The sequence below is a fragment of the Hyperoodon ampullatus genome (genome assembly GCF_949752795.1).
Source record: "Hyperoodon ampullatus genome assembly, chromosome: 3".
Lineage (NCBI taxonomy): Eukaryota > Metazoa > Chordata > Mammalia > Artiodactyla > Ziphiidae > Hyperoodon > Hyperoodon ampullatus.
In genome coordinates this window covers 104,690,051-104,713,805 of record NC_136916.1, presented here as the reverse complement: position 1 = coordinate 104,713,805, position 23,755 = coordinate 104,690,051, and the positions used below count along the sequence as shown (strand labels likewise).

Below are 23,755 nucleotides of genomic sequence, written 5' to 3'. Positions count from 1 at the left end.
AGAGTTGGGACTCTGGGTTTCTAAGAAAACCCAGAAGAACTGCATTAAAGATGATAAAGCTGCAAAAAAAAATCAGTTTATATTTATTTCAAGGGAAGGGAGTAGTTTCTCCTCAAAGAAGACGATGAGAGGAAGGGCTTTATATAAAGAATTTCTCTGGCTTGTTATTTGGAAGTTTTAGACGGGTGGCCTCGGATTTTAACCTTAACTTCCTAGTTAGTTCTACTTCTCTCCCTCTCCCTCCCCCCCCCCGCCAAGATTTTCTGTCGTTAGTCTACTCATTAGTTTGGAACTATGGAAAGTGATTAAGTGCAACCATCAAGCTCTGTCTTTCCTTTTGAGCATATACATATGTTCCTCTTTGGGGCAGTGGTAGGTGAAGACTGGCTTTTCATTCTCAATATGATTAAAGTTTGCTATGATTTCTTTATCTAGGCAGTTGCTTTACTTAGGGATATATTAAGGGTTTCGTATATTTGAGTGCTTAACATCTATTTATTTGTTTTAAAAATTTATTTATTTATTTATATTCGGCTGCATTGGGTCTTCATTGCTGCACACAGGCTTTCTCTAGTTGCAGTGAGCAGGGACTACTTCACATTGCGGTGGCTTCTCCTTCTCTTGTTCCGGAGCACGAGCTCTAGGCACGCGGGCTTCAGTAGTTGTGGCTCACGGGCTCTAGAGTGCAGACTCAGTAGTTGTGGCGCACCGGCTCAGTTGTTCCGTGGCATGTGGTATGTTCCCAGACCAGGGCTCGAACCTGTGTCCCCTACATTGGCAGGGAGATTCTTAACCATTGTGTCACCAGGGAAGTCCAACATCTATTTATTTTTATTACCAGGGTTTGAACCATGGAAAGAGAATTCAACCAAGCTTATCTACCATGGGGTAGATGAACTTGGTAGAGTAGGCCAGACATGGGTATAGCCAGGATAACCCATAAGTAGGAATAGAAGGAGGGGTGAGGAAAGTTGGAGATATGTTTGGAGAAGGTTTATTCTTTTGAGAGTCAAGGACAACTTAAAGATGTGAGTTAAGAAAGAAGCTGGAGACTAGGATTAAAAAAATTGTACAAGATGAATTAGGTCAGTAGAGGTGAGTTGATGGGATGGGACTGAGAAGTGGTGAGACTTGATGCTGTGGCATAAGTCAATGGTGAGGTTTTTAAATTATTGGGCCCCGACTGACCCAGGAGAAGCAGAAATTTGGCCCAAAAATTGGGAAGGGAGATAAATGATAAGTGCATTGACCTTTAAAAACTTATACTTGAGTCATATGGAAGTAAGGAAATATTTCAGAAGCTATTAGCCTCGTTTCTCCCATTAAAAAATGAGATCTCTCTCTCTCTCTGACGTTGGGCTGTTGTGGAGGGAAGGGAGAGCATTTGGGTGAATAAATAGCAAGGAGTCCTGGAAAGGACAAAATACCCCATGGAAGAAAAGGCAAGTTATAAACTATTATCACCATAAACTTTTAGTTAGTGCAAACTTTCACTATAGTTTTTTTTTTTTTTTTTTTTTTCTTTCCTGTACGTGGGCCTCTCACTGTTGTAGCCTCTCCCGTTGCGGAGCACAGGCTCCGGACACGCAGGCCCAGCGGCCATGGCTCACGGGCCCAGCCGCTCCGCGGCATGTGGGATCTTTCCGGACCGGGGCACGAACCCGTGTCCCCTGCATCGGCAGGCAGACTCTCAACCACTGCGCCACCAGGGAAGCCCTCACTGTAGTTTTTTTGTGACACTTAACTGTTAGATATTTAGTGTAACTTCTCTGACAGTGAATAGGAAGTGAAAGATTATAGGTGACAAAGTAGGGCATAACTAGAAAAAAGCTGATGGTAGTGTTGAGAAAATCTATAAAATTATTCAGTAGATTTTCATTAAATTAAGAAATATCCATAACTTAAAAATAATTAATTAATTAATTAATTAATTTTTTATGGCTGCATTGGGTCTTCGTTGCTGCATGCAGGCTCTTCTCTAGTTGCGGCGAGCGGGGGCTACTCTTCATTGCGGTGCGCAGGCTTCTCATTGTGGTGGCTTCTCCTGTTGCGGAGCACGGGCTGTAGGTGCGTGGGCTTCAATAGTTGTGGCACGCGGGCTCAGTAGTTGTGGCACATGGGCTTAGTTGCTCCGCAGCATGTGGAATCTTCCCGGACCAGGGCTCGCACCCGTGTCCCCTGCATTGGCAGGCGGATTCTGAACCACTGTTTCACCAGGGAAGTCCTATCCATAACTCTTCTGATCACCATTTTGAGTTATTTTGGGGCAGGTATTAGATAGGAGAGGCTGGAATGAGCTAGTGGAATAGTTTAACCAGGACTGGGAAGTGATACAGACCCTGGTTGAGATGTGAAGGGTATACAGTTACTGAAGCTAGGAAGATCTTGTTTAACATTGGTGGAGATGCCATGTATGCTTTGTAATTTTGACCGATGTGCCAACTACTGATGAGTCTGTTCTGTTATCTATGTCTGATTTTCTGGGCTACTTACCCACATTATATTGTTTTACAAGGATAACTGGAATGGGTTAAGGAAAGGGGAAAAAAAGTTTGGGGCTTGTGTGGAAGAGCCTTCTTCAGTCAAGTCTGTACTGTGTCACTGACAAATTTCTTCTCTGATATCTTCTAAAAGTTAGGAGAAATGGTGTTATCAAGCAAGGCTTTTCTGGATTGACAAATACTGATATCGTATACAAAGAGCAGATACTACATTTTCATATAGTTTAGTTAGGTGGTGATGTACTTATAATTCCTTGTCTTAGTTTTTCCTTTTCCCAGCATTTTATGAACTTAAAGCCCCAGATGTGGATTTAGTAAACATAATTTCAGTTATTTGTAGGACAGTTTTTCAAGATAGGAAGTATTCTACTGTCTCATCTTGGAATCAGGGAATAACAGTTTCTCTAAGGACTGAATGGTTCATTCCAGACGCTGCAAGCAAATACTTTAATTCATTAAATTTTTTTTGAGTAGCTATTGTGTATGTGATATTCTTCTGGTTCTTTAGGGATCCACAGATGAATAAGACGTGGTCCCCACCATTCAGGAACTCTTCTTTCTCGGGGAAAGAGGAGCTGGGCCACCATGCAGGGTTGTGCAAGGTGTGCATTGCACGTGTTCACTATCATCATAGATAATATGTTTAGTATGACAGTTTTCCAGCAGATGGCAAACAAGTATCTTGAGTAGGCAGTTTTTTATAATTTGCACGAAGGAACCTTTTGGGCCTTCAGAGGAAATGGACAAGAAACTTAGCATTTTAATAAAATGTTAAATATAAGTGCTTTAAATAAGGTGCAGACAACACTGTGGATATTTAAAGAAGGTGAATGGACCAAGTCATCAAAAATTGCTCACCTTATGGAGCTTCAGGGCTCACCTTGTGGAGTAGAAGACCTTTGAGGGTGTCAGAGATTTTAGCTGGAAGAGAAGTTTGGGAGGAGCGTGGTGGGGATGTTCCAGGAAGAAACTACAGCATAATAGGCAAAGTCATGCAGATAGGAACGTCATTAAGGGAACCGTATTGTCTAGTTGGACTGGAATATAGGGTATATATAGGAAGTGATGAGAGCATAAGAAGTGATGAGACTGAAAGTTGGGAATATAAACTAGAATGAAATTGTAGAATTCTTTGAATCTCTTGCAAAGGAAGTTTTTGATCTTAAATATGAGAAAGTGGGGAGGGGACGTCATAACAGAAACACTATGTATAGATTCATTGATAGGTTAAGTAGAATAAAGTTTGTGAAACTTCCTGGGTAAGATTATACTGTAAGCTTGGTTAAAGGTGGTTATTTTTGCCAGTAGTAAGTAAAAGTATCTAAAATACAAGGGAAACTTACAAAATACAGTATATCCAGAAGTCTTTAGCTATATTCACTGAAGTATTGCTGGTATATTGTTAAGTTCTGTCAACTTACGAACCTGAAATAGAAGGTGAATGAATGTTAAATTTCCTGATCTCTAGCTAAGAATGATAATTGTAAAAAGAAATGGACAGAGATAGCTGAATGATCTTGACAGACAGAAGCTTCAAAGTGTGTAAGAGCCCCAAAAGGGCGTTGGATTGTTTCTTTTTTTCTTTTTTAGTTTTAGTTTTAAGGCAGAAATGTGGATGTTCTTTCCGCTGTGTCTCTGTCCTCAGATTACCTCACATTTCCCTCTTCTCTTATTATTTTGATGCTATTTGATATTAAGGCTAGCAGTTTTCCCTGAGGTCACCTACTTTGCTTATTTGTCATTTGTCTTCCTACAACAGGAGTTCCACCATCTTCCTCTGAAGACCTAGCCATCTTGCTCCATGAAGGTCAGGACAATCTGACATGCACTTGTTTCTTGCCTCTTTACCTGAAGAGTAGTCCTCTTCCATTGTGTACATTTTTTTCTTAATAGGGGAGGGGAGGGGAGAGCCATTACCCCCCCTCCCCTTCCCTCCCTAAACCTTGGGGAAGTAACCCCCACTGCTTTCCCAAGATGGCAGACCCCATCATGGATCTGTTTGACGACCCAAATTTATTTGGCCTGGACTCTCTTACTGATGACAGCTTCAATCAGGTTACACAAGACCCTATTGAGGAAGCCCTTGGACTGCCAAGCTCTCTGGACTCCTTGGATCAGATGAACCAGGATGGTGGAGGTGGTGATGTGGGGAATTCATCAGCAAGTGACTTGGTCCCCCCACCAGAGGAAACAGCCCCCACAGAACTTCCCAAAGAATCGACAGCTCCAGCTCCAGAATCTTTAACCTTGCATGATTATACCACTCAGCCCGTCAGCCAAGAGCAGCCAGCCCCACCTGTCTTACAGACACCGACGCCAACGTCAGGACTTTTGCAGGTCTCCAAGAGCCAGGAGATCCTGAGCCAAGGGAATCCTTTCATGGGTGTCTCTGCCACAGCTGTCCCCTCCAGTAGTGCTGGAGGGCAGCCACCTCAGTCAGCCCCTAAGATTGTTATCCTTAAGGCCCCACCCAGCTCCTCAGTCACTGGTGCCCATGTGGCACAAATTCAGGCCCAAGGTATCACCAGCACAGCTCAGCCCCTCGTGGCTGGCACAGCCAATGGTGGAAAAGTCACTTTTACCAAAGTGCTAACCGGCACTCCCCTTCGACCTGGTGTTTCCATTGTCTCTGGTAATACAGTGTTGGCTGCCAAGGTCCCTGGGAACCAGGCTACTGTTCAGCGCATTGTCCAGCCCAGCAGACCAGTAAAGCAGCTGGTCCTACAGCCAGTTAAGGGTTCAGCTCCTGCTGGAAACCCTGGGGCCACAGGGCCCCCACTGAAGCCTGCAGTTACACTGACCTCTACACCTACCCAGGTGACTTGAGTGAAAGGGGGAGGTGAATTTTGGTTTAGTAGAGGGCCCAGCAACTGTGTGAGAGCAAGCACAGGAGAGCTGTCTCTAGGAAATCCTGTTTAAATCCCATCTGTACTTTTTATCAGTTAGTATTGACAGCAATGTATTTATTACTTACTAGGTGGAAGCAGTTAGTGTTAATGTATTTTTTTGAGCTCTTACTACATATTTACACTGTGCCTAGCTGGTGCTGAGCAAGATAGACACAGTCTCTGTCCTTACAGAGCTCACAGTCTGCCAGGAAATACAGACCTTAAACAAGAACTCATAATAATGTATGATACAAAGTTATATGAGTAATATAGGATGCAATGGGAACAAGAATCATTTTTGGAAAACTACATTTATTTATATTTGCAACACTTATGGAAGCTATGTGTATCTCTCCCCTGTTCTTATTACTAAGATTGTCCTCCTCTGACTTTGCCCAGTGAAAAGGCTAGTTTCTGGTATAAGAAAATAGAGGCTCTAGTCTCTGAATCAAGGGCCAGAAGAGTTTGGGGGGAGGGGAAGACAGTATTAAGATAAGTAGCATTGGTGGAGAGAAGCTATAAGGAGGTGGATTTCAGTTCAGTATAGACTTTTGTTCTAATAGATTTCCAGAAAATGGAATGACTGCCATAGAAATAGAGTGAGCCTCCCAACAGTTTTTCAAGAACAGGCTTGATACCCGCTGGGCAGAGGTTATATAGAAAAGGTCTTATCAGGAAAGAGAGGAGGATGAACAGAAGGAATTATACTGTGTTTTCTGACCCTCAGCTGTTATAACTCTAGGATGAGGAAAACTGGTGTAAATATTAAGGGGTCTGCCATTCTTTAATGTTCTACCTCTCTTGCAATTTCCTTTCTTCACTCTAGGGTGAATCGAAACGCATCACGCTGGTCCTCCAGCAGCCACAGTCTGGAGGTCCCCAAGGACACCGGCATGTCGTGCTGGGGAGTCTGCCAGGCAAGATAGTGTTACAGGGCAACCAGCTGGCAGCCCTGACGCAAGCCAAGAATGCCCAGGGGCAGCCGGCCAAAGTAGTGACTATCCAGCTGCAGGTGCAGCCGCCACAGCAGAAGATCCAGATTGTACCGCAGCCTCCGTCGTCGCAGCCACAGCCCCAGCAGCCATCCTCAGCCCAGCCAGTGGCTCTTTCCTCTGTGCAGCAGGCTCAGATAATGGGACCAGGGCAGGGCCCGGGACAGAGACTTTCAGTACCGCTCAAGGTGGTGCTGCAGCCCCAGGTGAGACTTCCATAGTAAACAAGGGAAGCACATCCCTTAGTCCCTGGCTGTTCCCCTCGGCAGTCACTCACTGTTGAACGTGGGGCCAGTCTAGGTTCATACCTCTGAAGTGACATGCAGACTTTTATTTCCTTCACCCGTGGAAACCTTGTTGTAATTACATCATGAAAAGATTTGAGGGTTATTATTGGGTTTGGGATCAGAGATGATTTGTCTGGTATTTGTCTTTGAACCGTTTCATTTACAATCTTTTCTTAATGTTCTTGTGAAATGAAAGTGACTGGAAATATCCTCTCATTTGAAACATAAAGAAATAGCCTTAAAGAGGTCAAATGATTGTCCTTCCTCTCACCCCCAGGGAGATGAAGGTAGGCCAAGAGTAGAATTTGAATTTTTTTACCTTTAGCCTAGAGACCAGTGTTGGTTGTATTGTTTGAAAATTTTCTGGAATTATGGATCTGAGTATTGACATTAGGAGCATGGCTTAAGGATATTTAAGGTTAATTTGGCACAATTCTTGCCTTTTCTCATGCACATCCCACCAAAAAAAACTTTTTGTTTTTTTTTTTGGAATGTGTCTCTAGGTTCAGTAAGACTTGGTCTGAGTCTGCTTCTTGAGGAATTAGAGAACTGACGTTTCTAGCCTACCTGCATCAGAGTTGTTTTATTCAGGTTATTTAGCTATAAGCATGTTGAAATTTTAGTGTCTTTATTTCTGTAGGCCGGCTCTTCCCAAGGGGCCTCTTCTGGGCTCTCCGTAGTTAAAGTTCTAAGTGCCAGTGAAGTGGCAGCTCTGTCCTCACCAGCAAGCTCTGCTCCTCATACGGGGGGCAAGACGGGAATTGAGGAAAACCGTAGGCTGGAGCACCAGAAGAAGCAAGAGAAAGCGAATCGGATTGTAGCGGAGGCCATTGCTAGGGCCCGTGCTCGGGGCGAACAGAACATCCCTCGAGTCCTGAATGAGGATGAGTTGCCTAGCGTTCGGCCTGAGGAGGAAGGTGAAAAGAAACGCAGGAAGAAGAGCAGTGGGGAGAGGCTCAAGGAAGAAAAGCCAAAGAAGAGCAAAACATCTGGTACCTCCAAAACCAAGGGCAAGAGTAAGCTAAAGTAAGTACCACCCTTTGCTCTTTTGATGGGACATTTGAGGATAGTGCATACATTTTAACATTCGTGTTGTATTCAGCAGCTACAAAGCTCAAGGTGATCTCTCTGTCATAGAAGATAATAAGGCCTTTCTTTTCTCTGTCCCAAGTGAACACCAAGGCACGGGAAAGATAGCCAGTCTTGTGTTAGGGGTTACATTTAAAAGCTGTGCCTGTGTTTTTCTATATTCTTCCCGATTTTGTATCACCATAGTGTGGAAGACTTCTCACTAGCTTCCTACCACCCACACCAGTAAAAGAGAGCTGCTGTAGACATAGCTGCCCTGTTCTTACATTTCCTCTGTGAACTGGGGAAGATTTCAGCAGCCACTGTCAGCCTTAAGCAGTCTTGACAGAACCATGGCTTGCCACAGAATTCTTGTCACAATTGACAAGAATTCCTTCTGTGTCTTGTAGCTTCACTCCTTTCTCTCTAGCTTCCATTCCCTGAGATTCTTCAGGCTTTGTGGTGTAATTATAATAATGCTTCATATCTGTACAGGATTTTTCAGCTTTAAAAAGCAAGTTTCATATCTGTTATCTTACTTGATCCTCAACAGCTGTCAGGCCAGATGTTATCATCAGTGTTTGCTACTTACGAAACTAATGCCCAGCTAGTGACAGAACTGGAACTAAAACAAGGCCTTGTAATTCTTAGTCAAGAATTCATTCTGCTGTGTTACTCTACCTTTCTTCAGGTATTTGTGAATACAGTGGTAACAGAGATTTGTCAGATCTGGTGTAAAGGTCAGCTGGTATTTTAGAAACCCTAATATCTTCTTTTTTCAAACATGCTACTCAATAGCTGTGTGTCCCACAGACTGAAGATCTAGACACTTATGCCTGGAGACTTTGTATGTGATGGTTTAGATTAATTATATTTTCTTACTCCTAAATTTTCCTTGCCTTCACTGTAACTGAATTTGGTTTTTCCTTTTTAGCACCATCACTCCTGTGGTGGGTAAGAAGAGAAAGCGTAATACCTCATCTGATAATTCAGATGTGGAAGTCATGCCTGCACAATCACCCCGGGAAGATGAAGAAAGCAGCATTCAGGTAAAAGGAGCCCTGAAGAACTTACTGAAAAAAATCATGTTTTACTTCTGACAGACAGACCAAGAATAGATACTGAGAGACGATAAGCCTATGCACATTTCACCAGTTTTTCTAAACCAGAGGTAGTCCTAAAAAGTAGAAGAGGCAAGATCTGGTCATGGTCATGTCTTTTAAATTTAAATTTTTTTTAGGCAAAAAGCATATTACTATAAAAAAGCAATACTCATTTTCTCAAATTCCAGTATTTCAAAGACTAAGCAAATATGAAATTATGCTGCAAGATTGTTGTTTTGGGTATGGCAATACTTTGGTTTCTCTTAGAACTGTCCAGCTATCCCCCTTTTGCCTTACTTCTTCCAAAACTTCAGGGTTTTCAATTCTTGCCAAAACTTCAGGGTTTTGGCGCTGAGAACTGGGGTGTTTAAGGTACAATGTTTTTGCTACCTTTTGAAGATGAGAAGCATTGGGAAGAGAATAAAAGAAGCTGGACCAGAAGAACTTTAGTCCTCTATCTCTGTTGCCTTATGGTACCATCTTTGGCTCTAGTTTCCAACCATGGAAAGAATGTGCTGTTAATGATTCAGGAGACCCGTGGTACTTCTAAGTAGCTCTAATGGGCCTGGCCAGGTTACTTAGCTATGTGTAAATTCTTCATCTGAAAAACGGAGGTTTGGACTAAACAAACCTCAGGTGCCTCACTAGCTATCAGTACTTTATAAATGTCTCCCCTCTTCCTTTTTTTCTTTTGATTTGAATTTTATTTTATTTATTTATTTTTTTATATCCCCTCTTCCTTAATATGCATTCAATACCTTGATAAACTGAGACTTCGGTTCTTCTGGGGTATGTTTACATGTGAGAATAGCCAGGACATTTTTGAAAAGGAGAATGAGGCAAAAGCTAGATTTAACAGACATTAGAGTATATTATGAAATAATAATTGCTAAGAGTTTAAAATTAGAGAAGAAATAAGAGATTAGTAAAAGATAATAGAGTCTAGAAGAGGATTCAAATAGTTGTTATGAGAAGTTAGTATATGAGTTAAAAGGCCATTTAAAATCAGTGGAGAGAATTCCCTGGTGGTCCAATGGTTAGGACTCTGCACTCTCACTTCCGAGGGCCCGGGTTCAATCCCTGGTCTGGGAACTAAGATCCTGCAAGCCATGTGGTGCAGCCAAAAAATAATAATAATAAAAAAATAAAATCAATGGAAAGAAAGATTAGTTAATAAATTAAGTTAGGACAACTGGCTACACATTTAGGAAGAAATAAATAAAATTGAATTTCTTGCATTACTCTTTAACAAAAACAATTTCTAGTTTAATCAAAGGTCTAAATGCAAAAATTGAAATCATGAACCTTTATAAAACATGGATAAGTTTTTTTTTAAATAATTGTAAAATCAGGTAGGTCTTTCTAAGGAGAGTATTAAAATTCAGAAGTCATAAAGGGGAAGATCGATACATTTAACTGTATAAAAATTATGCATGTGCAACAACAACAAAATTCTCTAAACAGCATAGTGGTTAAGACCACAGACTGGAGCAAGATTTCTTGGGTTCTCTTCTTAACGCTACTGTTCACTAACATTGTCACTTCAGGCAAGTTTACTTAACCTCTTGGTGTCTCAATTTCCTCATCCCTAAAATGCAGATAGTAATATCTACCAAGTAGGGTTTTTAGGAGGCTTAAATGTAAACATTTATAAAGCACATAGAACAGTGTTTAGGTAAGAGAGCATAGTAAAAGTTACATATGTGTTTGTTAAATAAACAAAGGGTTAAATAAGGTGTTTGTTAAATAAACAAAACACAAACTGAAGGCAAATCTTTGTGATACAAGAAATACAAAGATTTAAAAAATTTCAAAAGTGGTGTATTAATATGCTAGGGTTGCCAATACAAAATACCACAGGCTAGAAGTCCAAGATCAAGAGGTCAGCAGGTCTGGTTACCTCTGAGACCTCTCTCCTTGGCTTGCAGAGGGCTACCTTCTCACTGTGTCCGCACATGGTCTTTCCTCAGTGCATATATCCCTGGTGTCTTTGCGTGTGTCCAAATTCCCTCCTCTTTTAAGGACACAAATCCAGTTGAATTAGTGCCCACCCTAACTTAATCACCTCTTTAAAGGCCCTGTCTTCAGATACAGTCACATTCTGAAGTACCAGGGGTTAGGATTTCAACATAAGAATTTGAGGGGATACAATTAAGCCCATAACATTGGTAATGCCAGTGTTGGCAATGGAGACCTCACAGTCCCCCAGGTCTTTTCTCCAGAGGTAACCTCTGTTACTACTTTTGTGTATCCTTCCAGAAATATTCTTTACTTTCATGAGCACTCTAATTCCACTACCACTTACTGTAAGTATTCCATACCTACTCTTCTGTACTGTTGCTTTTTTTCTCCAACAATATATCTTGAAAGTAGTTCTTTATCAAAAAGATAGATCTAGCCATTCTTCCTCACACTCTTGTTTTCTATTAGGAAAAATTTGAAATATACACCAAAGTAGAGAGATTATTATTATTATTATTATTATTTTGTGGTACGTGGGCCCCTCACTGTTGTGGCCTCTCCTGTTGCGGAGCACAGGCTCCAGACACGCAGGCCCAGCGGCCATGGCTCACGGGCCCAGCCGCTCCGCGGCATGTGGGATCTTCCTGGACCGGGGCACGAGCCCATGTCCCCTGCATCGGCAGGCGGACTCTCAACCACTGCGCCACCAGGGAAGCCCCGAGAGATTATTTAATGACGTCCCGTGTTCCATCATCCCAGAAAGGTCCCTTGTACCCTCTTTTCAGTCAGTTCACCATCCTCTCCCCCACACCTCCACATAGGCAACCATTGGGCCCATTTTTATTACCATAGATTAAACTTAGCCTGTTCTTGAACTTCATGTAAATGGAAACACATAGTATGTACTCTTGAGTCTCACTTTTTTCAGCATAATGTTGTTCAGATTTATTCATGTTGTTGATGTATCTGCAGTTCATTCTTTTTTTTTTTTCTTGAGAAACGTTTTTATTTATGAATATAGTACAGTGTTTATTCATTCTGTTAGACATTTGGTTTGTTCCCAATTTGGAGCTGTTATGAGTAAGCCTGCAATGAACAGTCTCAGTACACATACTTTGTGGACATAGGTTTTCACTTCTCATAGCTAAATTCCCAGGAGTTGATAGACTGTGGGGTAGTTAAACATTTAACCGTTTAACTTTATAAGAATCTGCCAGCTTCCGAAGTGATTGTGTCATTTTACACTTCCACCAGCAGTGAGAGTTCCAGTGAGAGTTCCAAATATTCCATATTTTGACTATAGCGTAATTTGTTTAACCAATCCCCTGTTGATAAGCATTTAGGTTTTCTCTGGTCTTCTACTACCACAAGTAATGCTACAGAGATTTGTATATATGTGCAAATTTATCTGTAGGATAATATCTTTAAAGTGGAATTGTTGGATCAAAGGGTATTGTCAAATTTTCTTCTGTAGAAATTTTCTTCATGCCAGTGTGTACTCTCACCAACAATGTGTGCGTTCCTGTTTCAAATATTTGATCCAACTTTCTGATTTTTGTCACTCGGTTAGGTGCAAGAAAAAAAAATGGGGATCTCAGTTTAGTTTTCAGTTGTAACAGTTTTATTCTGAGTGTGAGCATCATTTTACACTAAAAGCCATTCTGTTTTTTTCTATGAACTATTTATGTTATTTGCCCATATTTCTATTGTATTGATCTTTTTCTTAGTGATTCAAAAGACCTCTTTATGCTTGGGAAATGTATCATATGGCATTTTTTCTCTAGTTTATTATTAGTCTCAACTTTGTTTATGATGGATTATATTAATATTACGCAGATATCTTAAACTTTTTACAAGGTCAAATTGATCAATTTATTAGAAACACCTTCTCTACTCCAGGATTATAAAAAAAAATTCTTCCACATCTTCTTTTAGAAATTTTATCTTTTTTTTAAACTTTTAAATCTTGCAGTCTTTTTGTAGATTTGTTTCTTACATCCACTAGATGGCTAGTCATCTGTTTTCAATCCCATTTTATAGAATAATCCACTTTTTCCTCACTGATTAGAAGTTTCTGTTTTTATCATGTTCTAAATCCACATGAGTATTTTAGTCTATATCTGGACATTATTTCCTTGACATGTTTATCTATTCTTGGAGAGGTACCAAGTTGTGTTAATTAGTATAGCTTTATATTATCCTTAATATTTAGTAAGGCCAAGTATACTTTTCCATATTTTTCCTGGTTATTCTTAGATGTTTAGTTCTTCATTTGAATTTTAGAATCAGCTTATCTAGTTAAAAAATTTTGTTAATTTTGTTTTTCAAATTTATGTGATTAGGGAGGGTATATATATTTCACTATTTATTCAGCTCTCTTTTAATGTCCTCCTATAGTGCTTTAAAGTTTTCTTCACATGGATTTTATATATTTCTTACTAAATTTAATGCTTAAGATAATTAATATTTTCTCATAAAAAGAATATTTTCTTTTATTGTATTTTCTGCCTTAGTCTCTATAAGAATGCTATTGATTTTTAAAAATTAATTTTATGCCAAGCAAGTTTACTCAATTTCAGTAGTTCTGCTTCTAATGACTCATTTGATTTTGGGTTTTCCAGGGGTTATAATCATGATTGAAAAATAATAATTTTGTCTCTCCGTCCTTCCTAATTTTTTTATCATGAGCTGCAAGTATTACTTAGATTATTTAATTAAAAAATCTTTTACTCAACCATTTGAAAGAATAAGGCAGATTTGAAATGTATTGATACGGAAAACATCTCCAAGAAAAATGCTAACAGAAAAGTAAGCAGCAGAACAATACATACAGTATGATCCTATTTATTAAAACAAACAAAAAAACTTTAGAACTAAAACAAAGAAACAATTAGAAACAAAATGTTCTTGCACCTTTGCACTCCAGGGTTGCTCCTCCTGTGAAGTTCATTGCACTCTGCAGGTTGAGAGTCCTGTTTCAATTTTTTAGAGCCTCTTGCCAATAGCTTACTTTCAGCTGGAATCTGATACTTTGATAAAACAATTCAGCAAGTTAATATATATTCAGTACATAGAATAAGTTACATGATTTGACATCACATAATTTGATAAATAAGCCCTTTATCATCTTTTGGTTTAATTTTTCATAGGGATTTTGGAGTCAAATCTAAGTATATGACTATAGGCGAATAGTTTTAAAGGTTTTCTCCTTGAGAGACCTAAGCAGTTATTTTAACCATTTTTGTCTCTATAGAAGAGACGCTCAAACCGCCAAGTTAAACGGAAAAAATATACAGAGGATCTGGATATAAAGATCACAGATGATGAAGAAGAAGAAGAAGTAGATGTAACTGGTCCAATCAAAACTGAGCCTATCCTGCCTGAGCCAGTGCAGGAACCAGATGGCGAGACTTTGCCTTCCATGCAGTTCTTTGTGGTAAGCTGAGAACTTAAGTAATTTGAGACCTTTGTCTTGCTGCTCACAATCTCTGTTGACTGACTGCATCTTTTGCTACAGGAGAATCCCAGTGAAGAAGATGCAGCCATTGTAGACAAAGTGCTTTCTATGCGTATTGTGAAGAAGGAGGTGAGGCCTCTATTTTTAATGTCAGCCCATAATGCTGCAGTTACAGGCTGTATGTAATGAGCACCTTTGGATGTCAGGCTATATTGCTACAGTGTAGTTACAAGAGATGGTGGAGAAAAGTTAGGTGGAAAGTAGGAACTGTCTTATTGCCACTTCTTTCGCTTATTTGTTTAAACTGGAAAAGGGCTTATTTTCTCCAGCTGTCAAGCCTCCAGCATTGAAATACCAGATTAAGTTCTTTAATCCCTTAGTCAGTAATATATTCTGGGAGCATTGGTATGAAGCTCTACCATGTGTGTTAAAATTAAAGGTTCTCTTTGACAAATAAGTTGTTAGTAACTGTAATTTCTTTCTTCTCAGCTTCCTTCTGGACAATATACTGAAGCAGAAGAATTCTTTGTCAAGTACAAGAACTAGTATGTGATCTGTGCAAAAAAGCTTTTCACCCCAAATTCCTCAGGGTTGTAAAAAGTTCTCCTGTATAGTCTATCCTGGGTGGGGATGTGTCCCTTTTTTTAATAGTCTCCTCGCCTGTTTTTGGTGAGGAAAATGTCTATTCAGAGAGAAGCTCGGGAATTGACTCTTTATATTTAGTTGCAGAAAGGTGGGGTGAGGATGGTTCCTGATAAAATCCCTTGTAAAATCCTCTTCACATTAGTCTAAGATTAAGACCTTGCTACTTAGAGTGTGATCCGTGGACCAGCAGAGTTAGCATCATTTGGGTGCCTGTTAGAAATGTGAACTTTTAAGCCTACCCTAGACCAGGTGGTTTGTGTGCAAAATCAAGTTTAAGAAGCACTGACCTAAGAGACTGTCTCCCCACTGAAGCACATACTCTTATGTCTGCTTCTGGCTAATCCCCACATCTCAGACACTAGCTGACCAGTTCCCCTTTCTCACACTGTGACTGGCTGTTTTCATCCCCTTTAGCTCCTATCTACACTGTGAGTGGGCTACCATCTCCCAACTAGAGAAGGATAAGAGGATCCATCAAAAACTAAAGCGCTTCAAAACCAAAATGGCTCAGATGAGACACTTCTTCCATGAGGTAATTAGGAATAGGTATTGCCTATCATTTATTTCATAGAAGCATAAATTACTGGGGTTATCAACCTTGACTGATTCTTCAGAAGACTCATAGTTGCTTTGTACATATGGGTATAAAGTGTTCATTTTGATCGTTGGACTTTTCTTACTTAATTGCCCCAGCCTTTGTTTTACCAGATCTAAATATGGTATTTTTATAAGTTATAGGGTACTTTGAAATTGAGTTTTTTGATATTCATGAAGTATTTTCAAAACAGATGGTAAACTGACCTCTGGTCCACTTGTGGCATTCTTCTCCCTCTAATGTCAGTCTTCAGCAGTTGATGGTATCTGTAGACATAAGCAACCATATCATTAAGAGAAAACATTTATTTTCTCAAATTTCTAATCCAGTATAACTAGAAATAGTGATAAAGGAGCTTTAATACCCCATACCCAGTGTTAGTACTAGTTAAGTACTGGAACATCTGTAAGGGTCTCTTGAGCTGTATTTTAACTCTCGATTTTGCTTTGAAAGCTTTGTATACGTATACCTTTCCCAAAATGGGATTTTTCATTACTGAGTGCCTTGAGAAGAAGAATTCTTTCTCAAAGCTTCTTAAGACCTAAAAAGGACGACTTCCCTGGTGGCACAGTGGTTAAGAATCCACCTGCCAGTGCAGGGGACATGGGTTTGAACCCTGGTCCGGGAAGATCCCACATGCTGTGGAGCGACTAAGCCCGTGTGCCACAACTACTGAACCTGCGCTCTAGAGCCCACGTGCCACAACTGCTGAGCCCGCGTGCCACAACTACTGAAGCCCGCGCCCCTAGAGCCCCTGCTCTGCAACAAGAGAAGCCACTGTAGTGAGAAGCCCGCGCACCGCAACGAAGAGTAGCCCCTGCTCGCCACAGCTAGAGAAAGCCCGCATGCAGCAACAAAGACCCAATGCAGCCAAAATAAATAAATAAATTTATTTAAAAAAATAAACCTAAAGAGGAGCTAGTAAGAAAGAGTGAAAGAAGGAATAATGTACAGCTTCAGCAGAAAAACCCAGCTGTGGCCAAATACATCTGAAAAAACTATATCACCAGGTTTGCCAATAAATGAGTTATTTTCCACATCACTTGGAGAGGGCAAGTAGGGCTATGTAGGTTTTATAATTTCTTTTTATATGAAAATAATAATTGCATCGTGGGGTTTGTTTTTTGGTCTGTGTTCTTTTAAAACCTAATTTGTGAAATGTATGATGAAACTAATCCCATTCCAGTTGGTATTAGATATATAATTTGTGACCCTTGAGCCAAGCTCTGCTAACTGACTTGTATGCCAGTCAGTTTTGCCTTTATAGGTAGGCCATTTAACCAAATCAATTATTCATTTATTCATTGTGTATTATGTGCTAGTCACTATGGTAAACAAATCACACATGGTCTGTGTTCTCATGTAGCTCACTGTCTAATGGGGAGAGAGAGAGATTTAAAAATAATTCAAATTGTGATAAATGCCAGGAAAGAAAGAGCACAGGAAGACCTAAGAAAAAAATGCCTACTTTGGATAATCAGTGAAGACTTCACTGAGAATTGAGTTATGAATGAGTTAGCAAGACCATGAACACATGTAAATAGTATCCCTGGCATGGGAAATAGCAATATATGAAAGCCCTGAGACAGGATGAGGAACTGAAAGGACAGTGGGATTGATGTACGATAGAGAGTGAGTGGCCTGAAATGAGATCAGAAATTTAGGCAAGCAGGTGCTTATAGACCTTTTAGTTTTGTTTTTATTCTAAGTGCAAAGGGGGAAACCACTGGACTATTTAAAACAGGTCAAAGCACATCCAATTTTCATTTTTAAAAGATCATCTAGGGGGCTTCCCTGGTGGTGCAGTGGTTGAGAGTCCACCTGCCGATGCAGGGGACACGGGTTCGTGCCCCGGTCCGGGAAGATCCCACATGCCGCGGAGCGGCTGGGCCCGTGAGCCATGGCCACTGAGCCTGCGCGTCCGGAGCCCATGCTCCGCAACGGGAGAGGCCACAACAGTGAGAGGCCCGCGTACCACAAAAAAAAAAAAAGATCATCTAGGGTTTCCCTGGTGGCGCAGTGGTTAAGAATCCCCCGCCAACACAGGGGACACGGGTTCAAGTCCTGGTCTGGGAAAATCCCACATGCTGCAGAGCAACAAAGCCCATGCACTACAACTACTGAGCCTGCGCTCTAGAGCCCGCGCTCTGCAGCAAGAGAAGCCACTGCAATGAGAAAGAAGCCTGTGCACCGCAACAAAGAGTAGCCCCTGCTTGCCACAACTAGAGAAAGACTGTGCACAGCAACGAAGACCCAACACAGCCATAAATAAATAAATAAAATTTATTTAAAAAAATAAAAGATCATCTAGACTTTGGAGAATGGAGTGGAGAAGAGTAAGCGTGAAAGTAGGATGAGCAGTAAGGAGGCTGTTGAAATTTTCTAGATGAGAAATTAAGGCTTATAGCAGAGTGCTTTCAGTGGTTAGAGAGAATGGATAGATTTGAGTTTACTTTAAAGTAGAATTGACAGGATTTGGTGCTATGGCTTATATAGATAGGTTTCTGGTCTGAGCAAATGGCTTGAGGTAGAGTCATTTATTAAAGAATGGACGATTAGAAGCAACTGATTTGGGGAAAATCAAGATTTTAGTTTAGGCCATGTTAAGCTTAAAATTCTGTAACACATTTCTATCAAAGAGATAGGTATACAAATCAGGATTTTTTAGGCTGCAATTTAACTTTGGAATGTATCAGCGTATACATAATTATTAAAGCCTTAATAATGAATAGAGTCACCCTGGGGAAAGTTCTGTACTTTCTAATAGTTCTGTACTTTTTAAAATTTCTTTCTATAAGACAATGGATGTAAGCCCAGAGCCAATCCTTAAGCAATTCTCACAAATTTAGAGGACCAGGTGAAGAAGGTACTGTCTGCCAGAGTGGTAGGAGAAAGATTAGGAAAAAGATATGTCACAAAAATCAGGGGGAAAGTGTCTTAAGAAAGAAAGAGTTTTTTCCTTAAGGTTTCTTTGAGATCTTTCTTTGGAGCCTTGGGTTATTTATCTTGGGATACCACCCAAAGTTGGATACCAGTGACTTAGGAACAAAAGAGCTAGTGAAGGTGACTGAGAATTGGCCAAAACAAAAAGTGAAACCAAAATAAAGGCTACCGAAGAGAATATCGTGTCTCAGGAAAGCCTAGGGAAGAGAGTGCTTTGGGGAGAGAATAATGAATTGTTGAATACTTTGTATAGGTAAATGAAGGTGAGTACAGAAATATTTCCATTACATTTGGCAATTTGGAGATCATTAATAACCTCGACAAGAGTGGTTTCATTGTGCGATGGAAGTAGAAGAGTGGAATGGGTGGACAAGTAAGTGAAGGAAGTGATGAAATGGAGGTACTGTGTGTTTAAAACTCTTGGAAAAGTTTGGGTATGAAGCAGAACAGAAGAATAGTTGGAGCGGGATGTAGAGTCAGGGAGGTCTTTAAGACGTGAAGTTCCCTGGTTGAGGAACTAAGATCCCACATACCGCAACTAAGCCCGTACACCGCAACTACTGAGCCCATGCTCTCTAGAGCCCACGCACCGCAACTAGAGAGCCTGCGTGCCTCAACTAGAGAGCCCGTGCGCCACAACTAGAGAAGACTGTGCCACAATGAAGAGCCCACTCACTGCAACAAAGACCCAGCACAGCCAAAATAAACTAATTAATTAATTAAAGAAAAGACGAGAAATAGTCGAGCATGGTTGTATGTTATGGAAACGCTCCAGTAGAGAGATTCCTAAGAAGGCAAGAAGGAATGGAATCTAAAGCATATATGGAGAGAATGCCCTCTGTTAGGGAGTAGTGACACTTTATCTGGTAACAGGCAAGAGGATAGATGCAAATACAGGTAAGTGTGTAGGATGTGATATTATGAAAATGGGGAACTCCCTTCTTTTCTCTTAATAAATTTTGAAGTAGGGTTATCAGCTAAAGGTTGCATGGAGGAGTGGGTTTCCTGGACAGTGATCTTTTGGTCTTATTGTTTGGTTTCATAATTCCTCTAGGACGAAGAGCCCTTCAACCCAGACTATGTAGAGGTGGATAGGATATTGGATGAGTCTCACAGCATTGACAAGGACAATGGGGAGGTGAGTTGGGGCGTGGAGGAACATGAAAGGCCTCTTAAAGATTTCTGCCTGTCTGCTTGCCCCTCCGTTATTTTTCAGATATGGCTGAAAAATTCCTTGTACTGAAAAGGTACTTTTGAATTTTTCTGAGAGATACTTAGAATGATACTGGGAAGGTAAAGGAGTACAGAGAGAGGCTAAAAGGAAAGATTTTCAAATATCTGGGAGCTGTTTTACAAGGACTCATTAACCTTGGCCTCATTTTCTCGCAGATTTTATATGGGAGACCCTTGACCTTCAGTTGGGGGTGAGAGGTGGGGATGGAGAAAGGGATACTTTACGAATCTCCAAATTTGTGAATATAAAAATACTTGCATAGACTCATAGCTTTCTTCATGTTATTGAGAATTATTTATTTCCTGTACTTAGCATCAGTTAAATGCATTTTCATTTGTCACTAAAACAGATACACTGCATCTGAATCAGTACCTTTAAACAGATGTGAGGTCCTATTCCCACAGGTTCAGATTCAGTACATCTAGGGTGGGATCCAGAGATCTGTATTTTTAAGTTGGTTCTCCAAGGGTTTCTCATGCATAGTTTGATTTGGGAACCACAGCACTAAAGCTTTCTTAGATTGGGTAGCTGATTTTAGATATGCTAAAACACTAGGTGATATGTTTTCATTAATCACTTTTTTTCATTTTCCAAATAAGAGTTATATAGATCTAAGCCACCAGTGAATTCAGCATTGCTCTCTTATTTAAATTTACTTAGGCCATGAACCACCTTTTTGTTAGAACTCTTCTCACTTCAAGTCGTAGTTGTTGGTTTAACTTTGCAGGGCCACATTTCATCAAGTTGTTATCACTTCAGACAGTCACTGCTTACAGAGTGGGTAGTAGGGCCTTAACAGCAGAGCCTTGTTAAGACTTCAGTGCTGGATGGTGGGCTGGGCTCACTCACAAGCTAAATGACTTGCTCCCATATATCATCCGTACAGGACCTAAGAGTCAAAGTCTTCCCTCTGTAAAATTCCCAGTTTATTTTATAAGCCTTCAGCATTTCTCAGATAGAACCTTAGATGTCCAAGGCCCGTTACAATTCAGTGTCTTTAAATCCTAACAAGAATGCCTCAGAAAACATATCTTCTGCTTTTGGGGTTAAGGGTGGGAATTACTGCTTATTGTTCATTTGTGGGAGGTGAGAGTGGAATGGACCAGTTACTAGTCAGGACAGGTTAGCTACTGTTAAATTATTCTCATCGCTTTCAGGATCTCAGCCTTCCCAGCCTTGAAAATCTTATGCTCTCTATCACTTCATCTTCCAAAAGTAATTGGACTTTGATTAGGCTCCTCTGGAATGTATTGGGACCAGTATGACAGATGAAAGTGTTTTAGTACCCTGGTACTGTAATTTATGTTCCCAGTATTGGATAAAAACGTTCTGTTTGCCCATTTCCCCCTCCTCTCCAAAATGAGTTTGTCATCCTTATTACATTACCCAATAGTGGAAATAAATATTATAATAAATATTAAAGTCCTTGGAAGAGTAAGGGTGCTGGAAATATGTGACGTGGACAAATGTCTTTATGTAGAAAGTGACCTGAGTCACTACAGTAAAGAAAAAGGTCGAAGAGAAATTACATTAATTCTAGGTATTCCTTGATCTATATCTCTATTGAGACACATATCTTCATACTTCTTGCTGGCTGTTTTAAGGGGTATTCTATGAGTTGATAATTAGAGATTTCCTGGTGATTACACTAGGCCCAGTCTAATTCTTCTCGATTCATATAAGCCAAATATGGAAATGCAGTCCAGTCTGTGATCAGTCATCTTGAGTAGTGAGAATAGGAGCCATATTACCACTGGTCACTGCCCCATCCCTTGCACTAGAATGCCTACATAGAGCATAGCACCATAGTTGGAGCTTCAGCATTTCCCCTTCCTCTTCACTCTTACCTCTCTTCAGGGATACCTCTTGCAGTTATCTCCTAGCTTCCTGGGGCTCGCAAGAAGGTCTCTTTACCACCATATGGCCCCTCTTTGAAACAGCATCTGCGCTGAGAGCTCCAGGAGCTCAGAAGCCCAGTGATTTCAGTCCTGCTCTGCTCCTATGGATTTAACCTGTTCTTCGCTTCTACAGTAGCCTGGCTTCTATTGTATCAAATTTGGTGCCAGGAGGATAGTATGAAACAGGGCTACCATATCTTTTAATTCAATAATTAACAATAATTAATTCAGTTCAACAATTCAATTTCAATCTAATTCAACACTATAGGATTTTTTTTATTTGTTTAATCTGCTTGATGAGCCTAATGTTTCAGTGCTTAGTGTTCTAGATAGTGCTGGGTAGAAATTTCACTTTCAGATTCTGATAAATTGTCTGGAAACAGGATCAGAGCCATAAATAGTACAGTGCATCAGCAGGTGAGCCTCTGGCTGGTGTTTTCAGCCTGACTTTTCTGGCACCTTTTTAGATATTGACACTTTGTGATCTGATTCTTTAGTCAAATTCTTATCTTTTAATCACGGCAAAGAACACAGAATTGTTTCATTAAGGCTTTGGCTTTTTCTCTCTTAGCCTGTAATTTACTACTTGGTAAAATGGTGCTCTCTGCCCTATGAGGATAGTACATGGGAGCTAAAAGAGGATGTTGATGAGGGCAAGATTCGAGAATTTAAACGGATCCAGTCAAGGCACCCAGAACTCAAAAGGGTGGTAAGTACATCTGCATTTAGAGTGTAAAGTCCATATAGTCAGTGATTTAATTTTCTTCGTATGGAGTTTATGTTGTTGTTTTAGCTTTTTATTATGGAAATTTTCAAACATATATAAAAGTTGAAGAAGTAGTATAATGTACCCGTCACCCAACTTTAACAGTGAACACATAGCCAATCTTATTTCACATATTTCTCTACCTACTCATTTCCCCTTTTCCCAGATTATTTTAAAATAAATCTCAGATTCCTTCATTTTATGTGTAACATTTCAGTGTTTATGTCTAAAAGCTAAATAGTACCACTGTTACACTTGAAAAAATTTAACCATCCCTAAATATCATCAAGTAAGCAATCACTATATTTTCCTGATTATCTTCTAACTTTTGTTAAATTGTTTGAATTAAATTCTAAGTAAGGTCTATATATTGCTATTAGTTAATATATATCTCATATATATCTTTCTTAATTATAGTTTCCCCTTGATCTCCTCTCCCTCCTTTGCAATGTTCTCTTGAAGAAACCAGGTGATTGTTCTCTAGGGTTTTCCATAGTCAGTTTGCCAGTTACATTCCCCTTGGTACCTTTTCTGTCCCTTATATTTCACATAAATAGTTAGATGTAGAGCAGTGATGTCTATTAGAACTTTTTATAGCTGTTCTGTCCAATACAGTAGCCACTAGCCACATTTCAGATGCTCAGTAGTCACATGTGGCTAAAGGCAGATATAAAACATTTTCTATCATTGTAGACAGTTCCATTAGATATCACTGTTCTAGAGGCTGCATCAGGTTGGGGAGGGAGACCACTAAATCCACTTTATAGATGGTTCTGATAGGTTGTCTTTTGTGATATTATCAGCCATTTTTGTTCATTGTTGAGATCCATTCTTTAAGGAGTTTTAAATGGTGATTCTATCATTTCTTCATTTATTAGACAGAATCTTCTTTAAAAAGAAATACATTTCACCTACTATTTGGTTACCCTAAGGTACAGGTGGTATAGGAATGGAGGATAAATGCTTTATTTATTTACCTTGTCTTTTATTTCCCAGTTTCAAAATAATGAAGTACTTCCTTAGCACACTCCAAAAGTGATCAGTGGGTTTTTTCTCTTTCCTTCTTCCTCTTTTTTTTAAAAAGTGTCATTATGGACTCATGAGTTTGAATATATTTAACATGTTAATGTTTTTGAATTGACTTCAACTATTAGAACTACCTAGTAAGTTTACCTTATTTCGTTAGTGTCTCCACGCCATTTATTCATATTTCCTATTTTTTAGAATCGTCCACAAGCAAGTGCCTGGAAGAAGTTGGAGTTGTCACATGAGTATAAAAACAGAAACCAATTAAGGGAATATCAGTTGGAAGGGGTCAATTGGCTGCTCTTTAATTGGTATAACAGGTAAAGAAAAGAGTAGGACCATAACATAGAAGCTTAGTCTGAGATTATTTTTATTTATTTTCTGTTGAAA

General features: G+C 39.9%; 1 protein-coding gene across 1 annotated transcript in view; it reads left to right on the top strand.

Annotated features, from left to right (window-relative positions):
• Nucleotides 1–4,475: 4,475 nt before the first annotated feature.
• Nucleotides 4,476–23,755, top strand: part of CHD8 (chromodomain helicase DNA binding protein 8) — a gene marked incomplete at its 5' end in the record, with an annotated part of 37,930 nt that continues 18,650 nt past the window's right edge. Inside the window, 11 exons of the mRNA XM_079701316.1 lie at nt 4,476–5,318; nt 6,216–6,587; nt 7,309–7,694; nt 8,671–8,785; nt 14,055–14,237; nt 14,319–14,387; nt 14,748–14,803; nt 15,318–15,435; nt 19,496–19,579; nt 22,145–22,282; nt 23,564–23,685. Coding sequence (XP_079557442.1) covers nt 4,476–5,318; nt 6,216–6,587; nt 7,309–7,694; nt 8,671–8,785; nt 14,055–14,237; nt 14,319–14,387; nt 14,748–14,803; nt 15,318–15,435; nt 19,496–19,579; nt 22,145–22,282; nt 23,564–23,685 — 2,486 coding nt within the window. The remainder of the gene's footprint in view (nt 5,319–6,215; nt 6,588–7,308; nt 7,695–8,670; nt 8,786–14,054; nt 14,238–14,318; nt 14,388–14,747; nt 14,804–15,317; nt 15,436–19,495; nt 19,580–22,144; nt 22,283–23,563; nt 23,686–23,755) is intronic.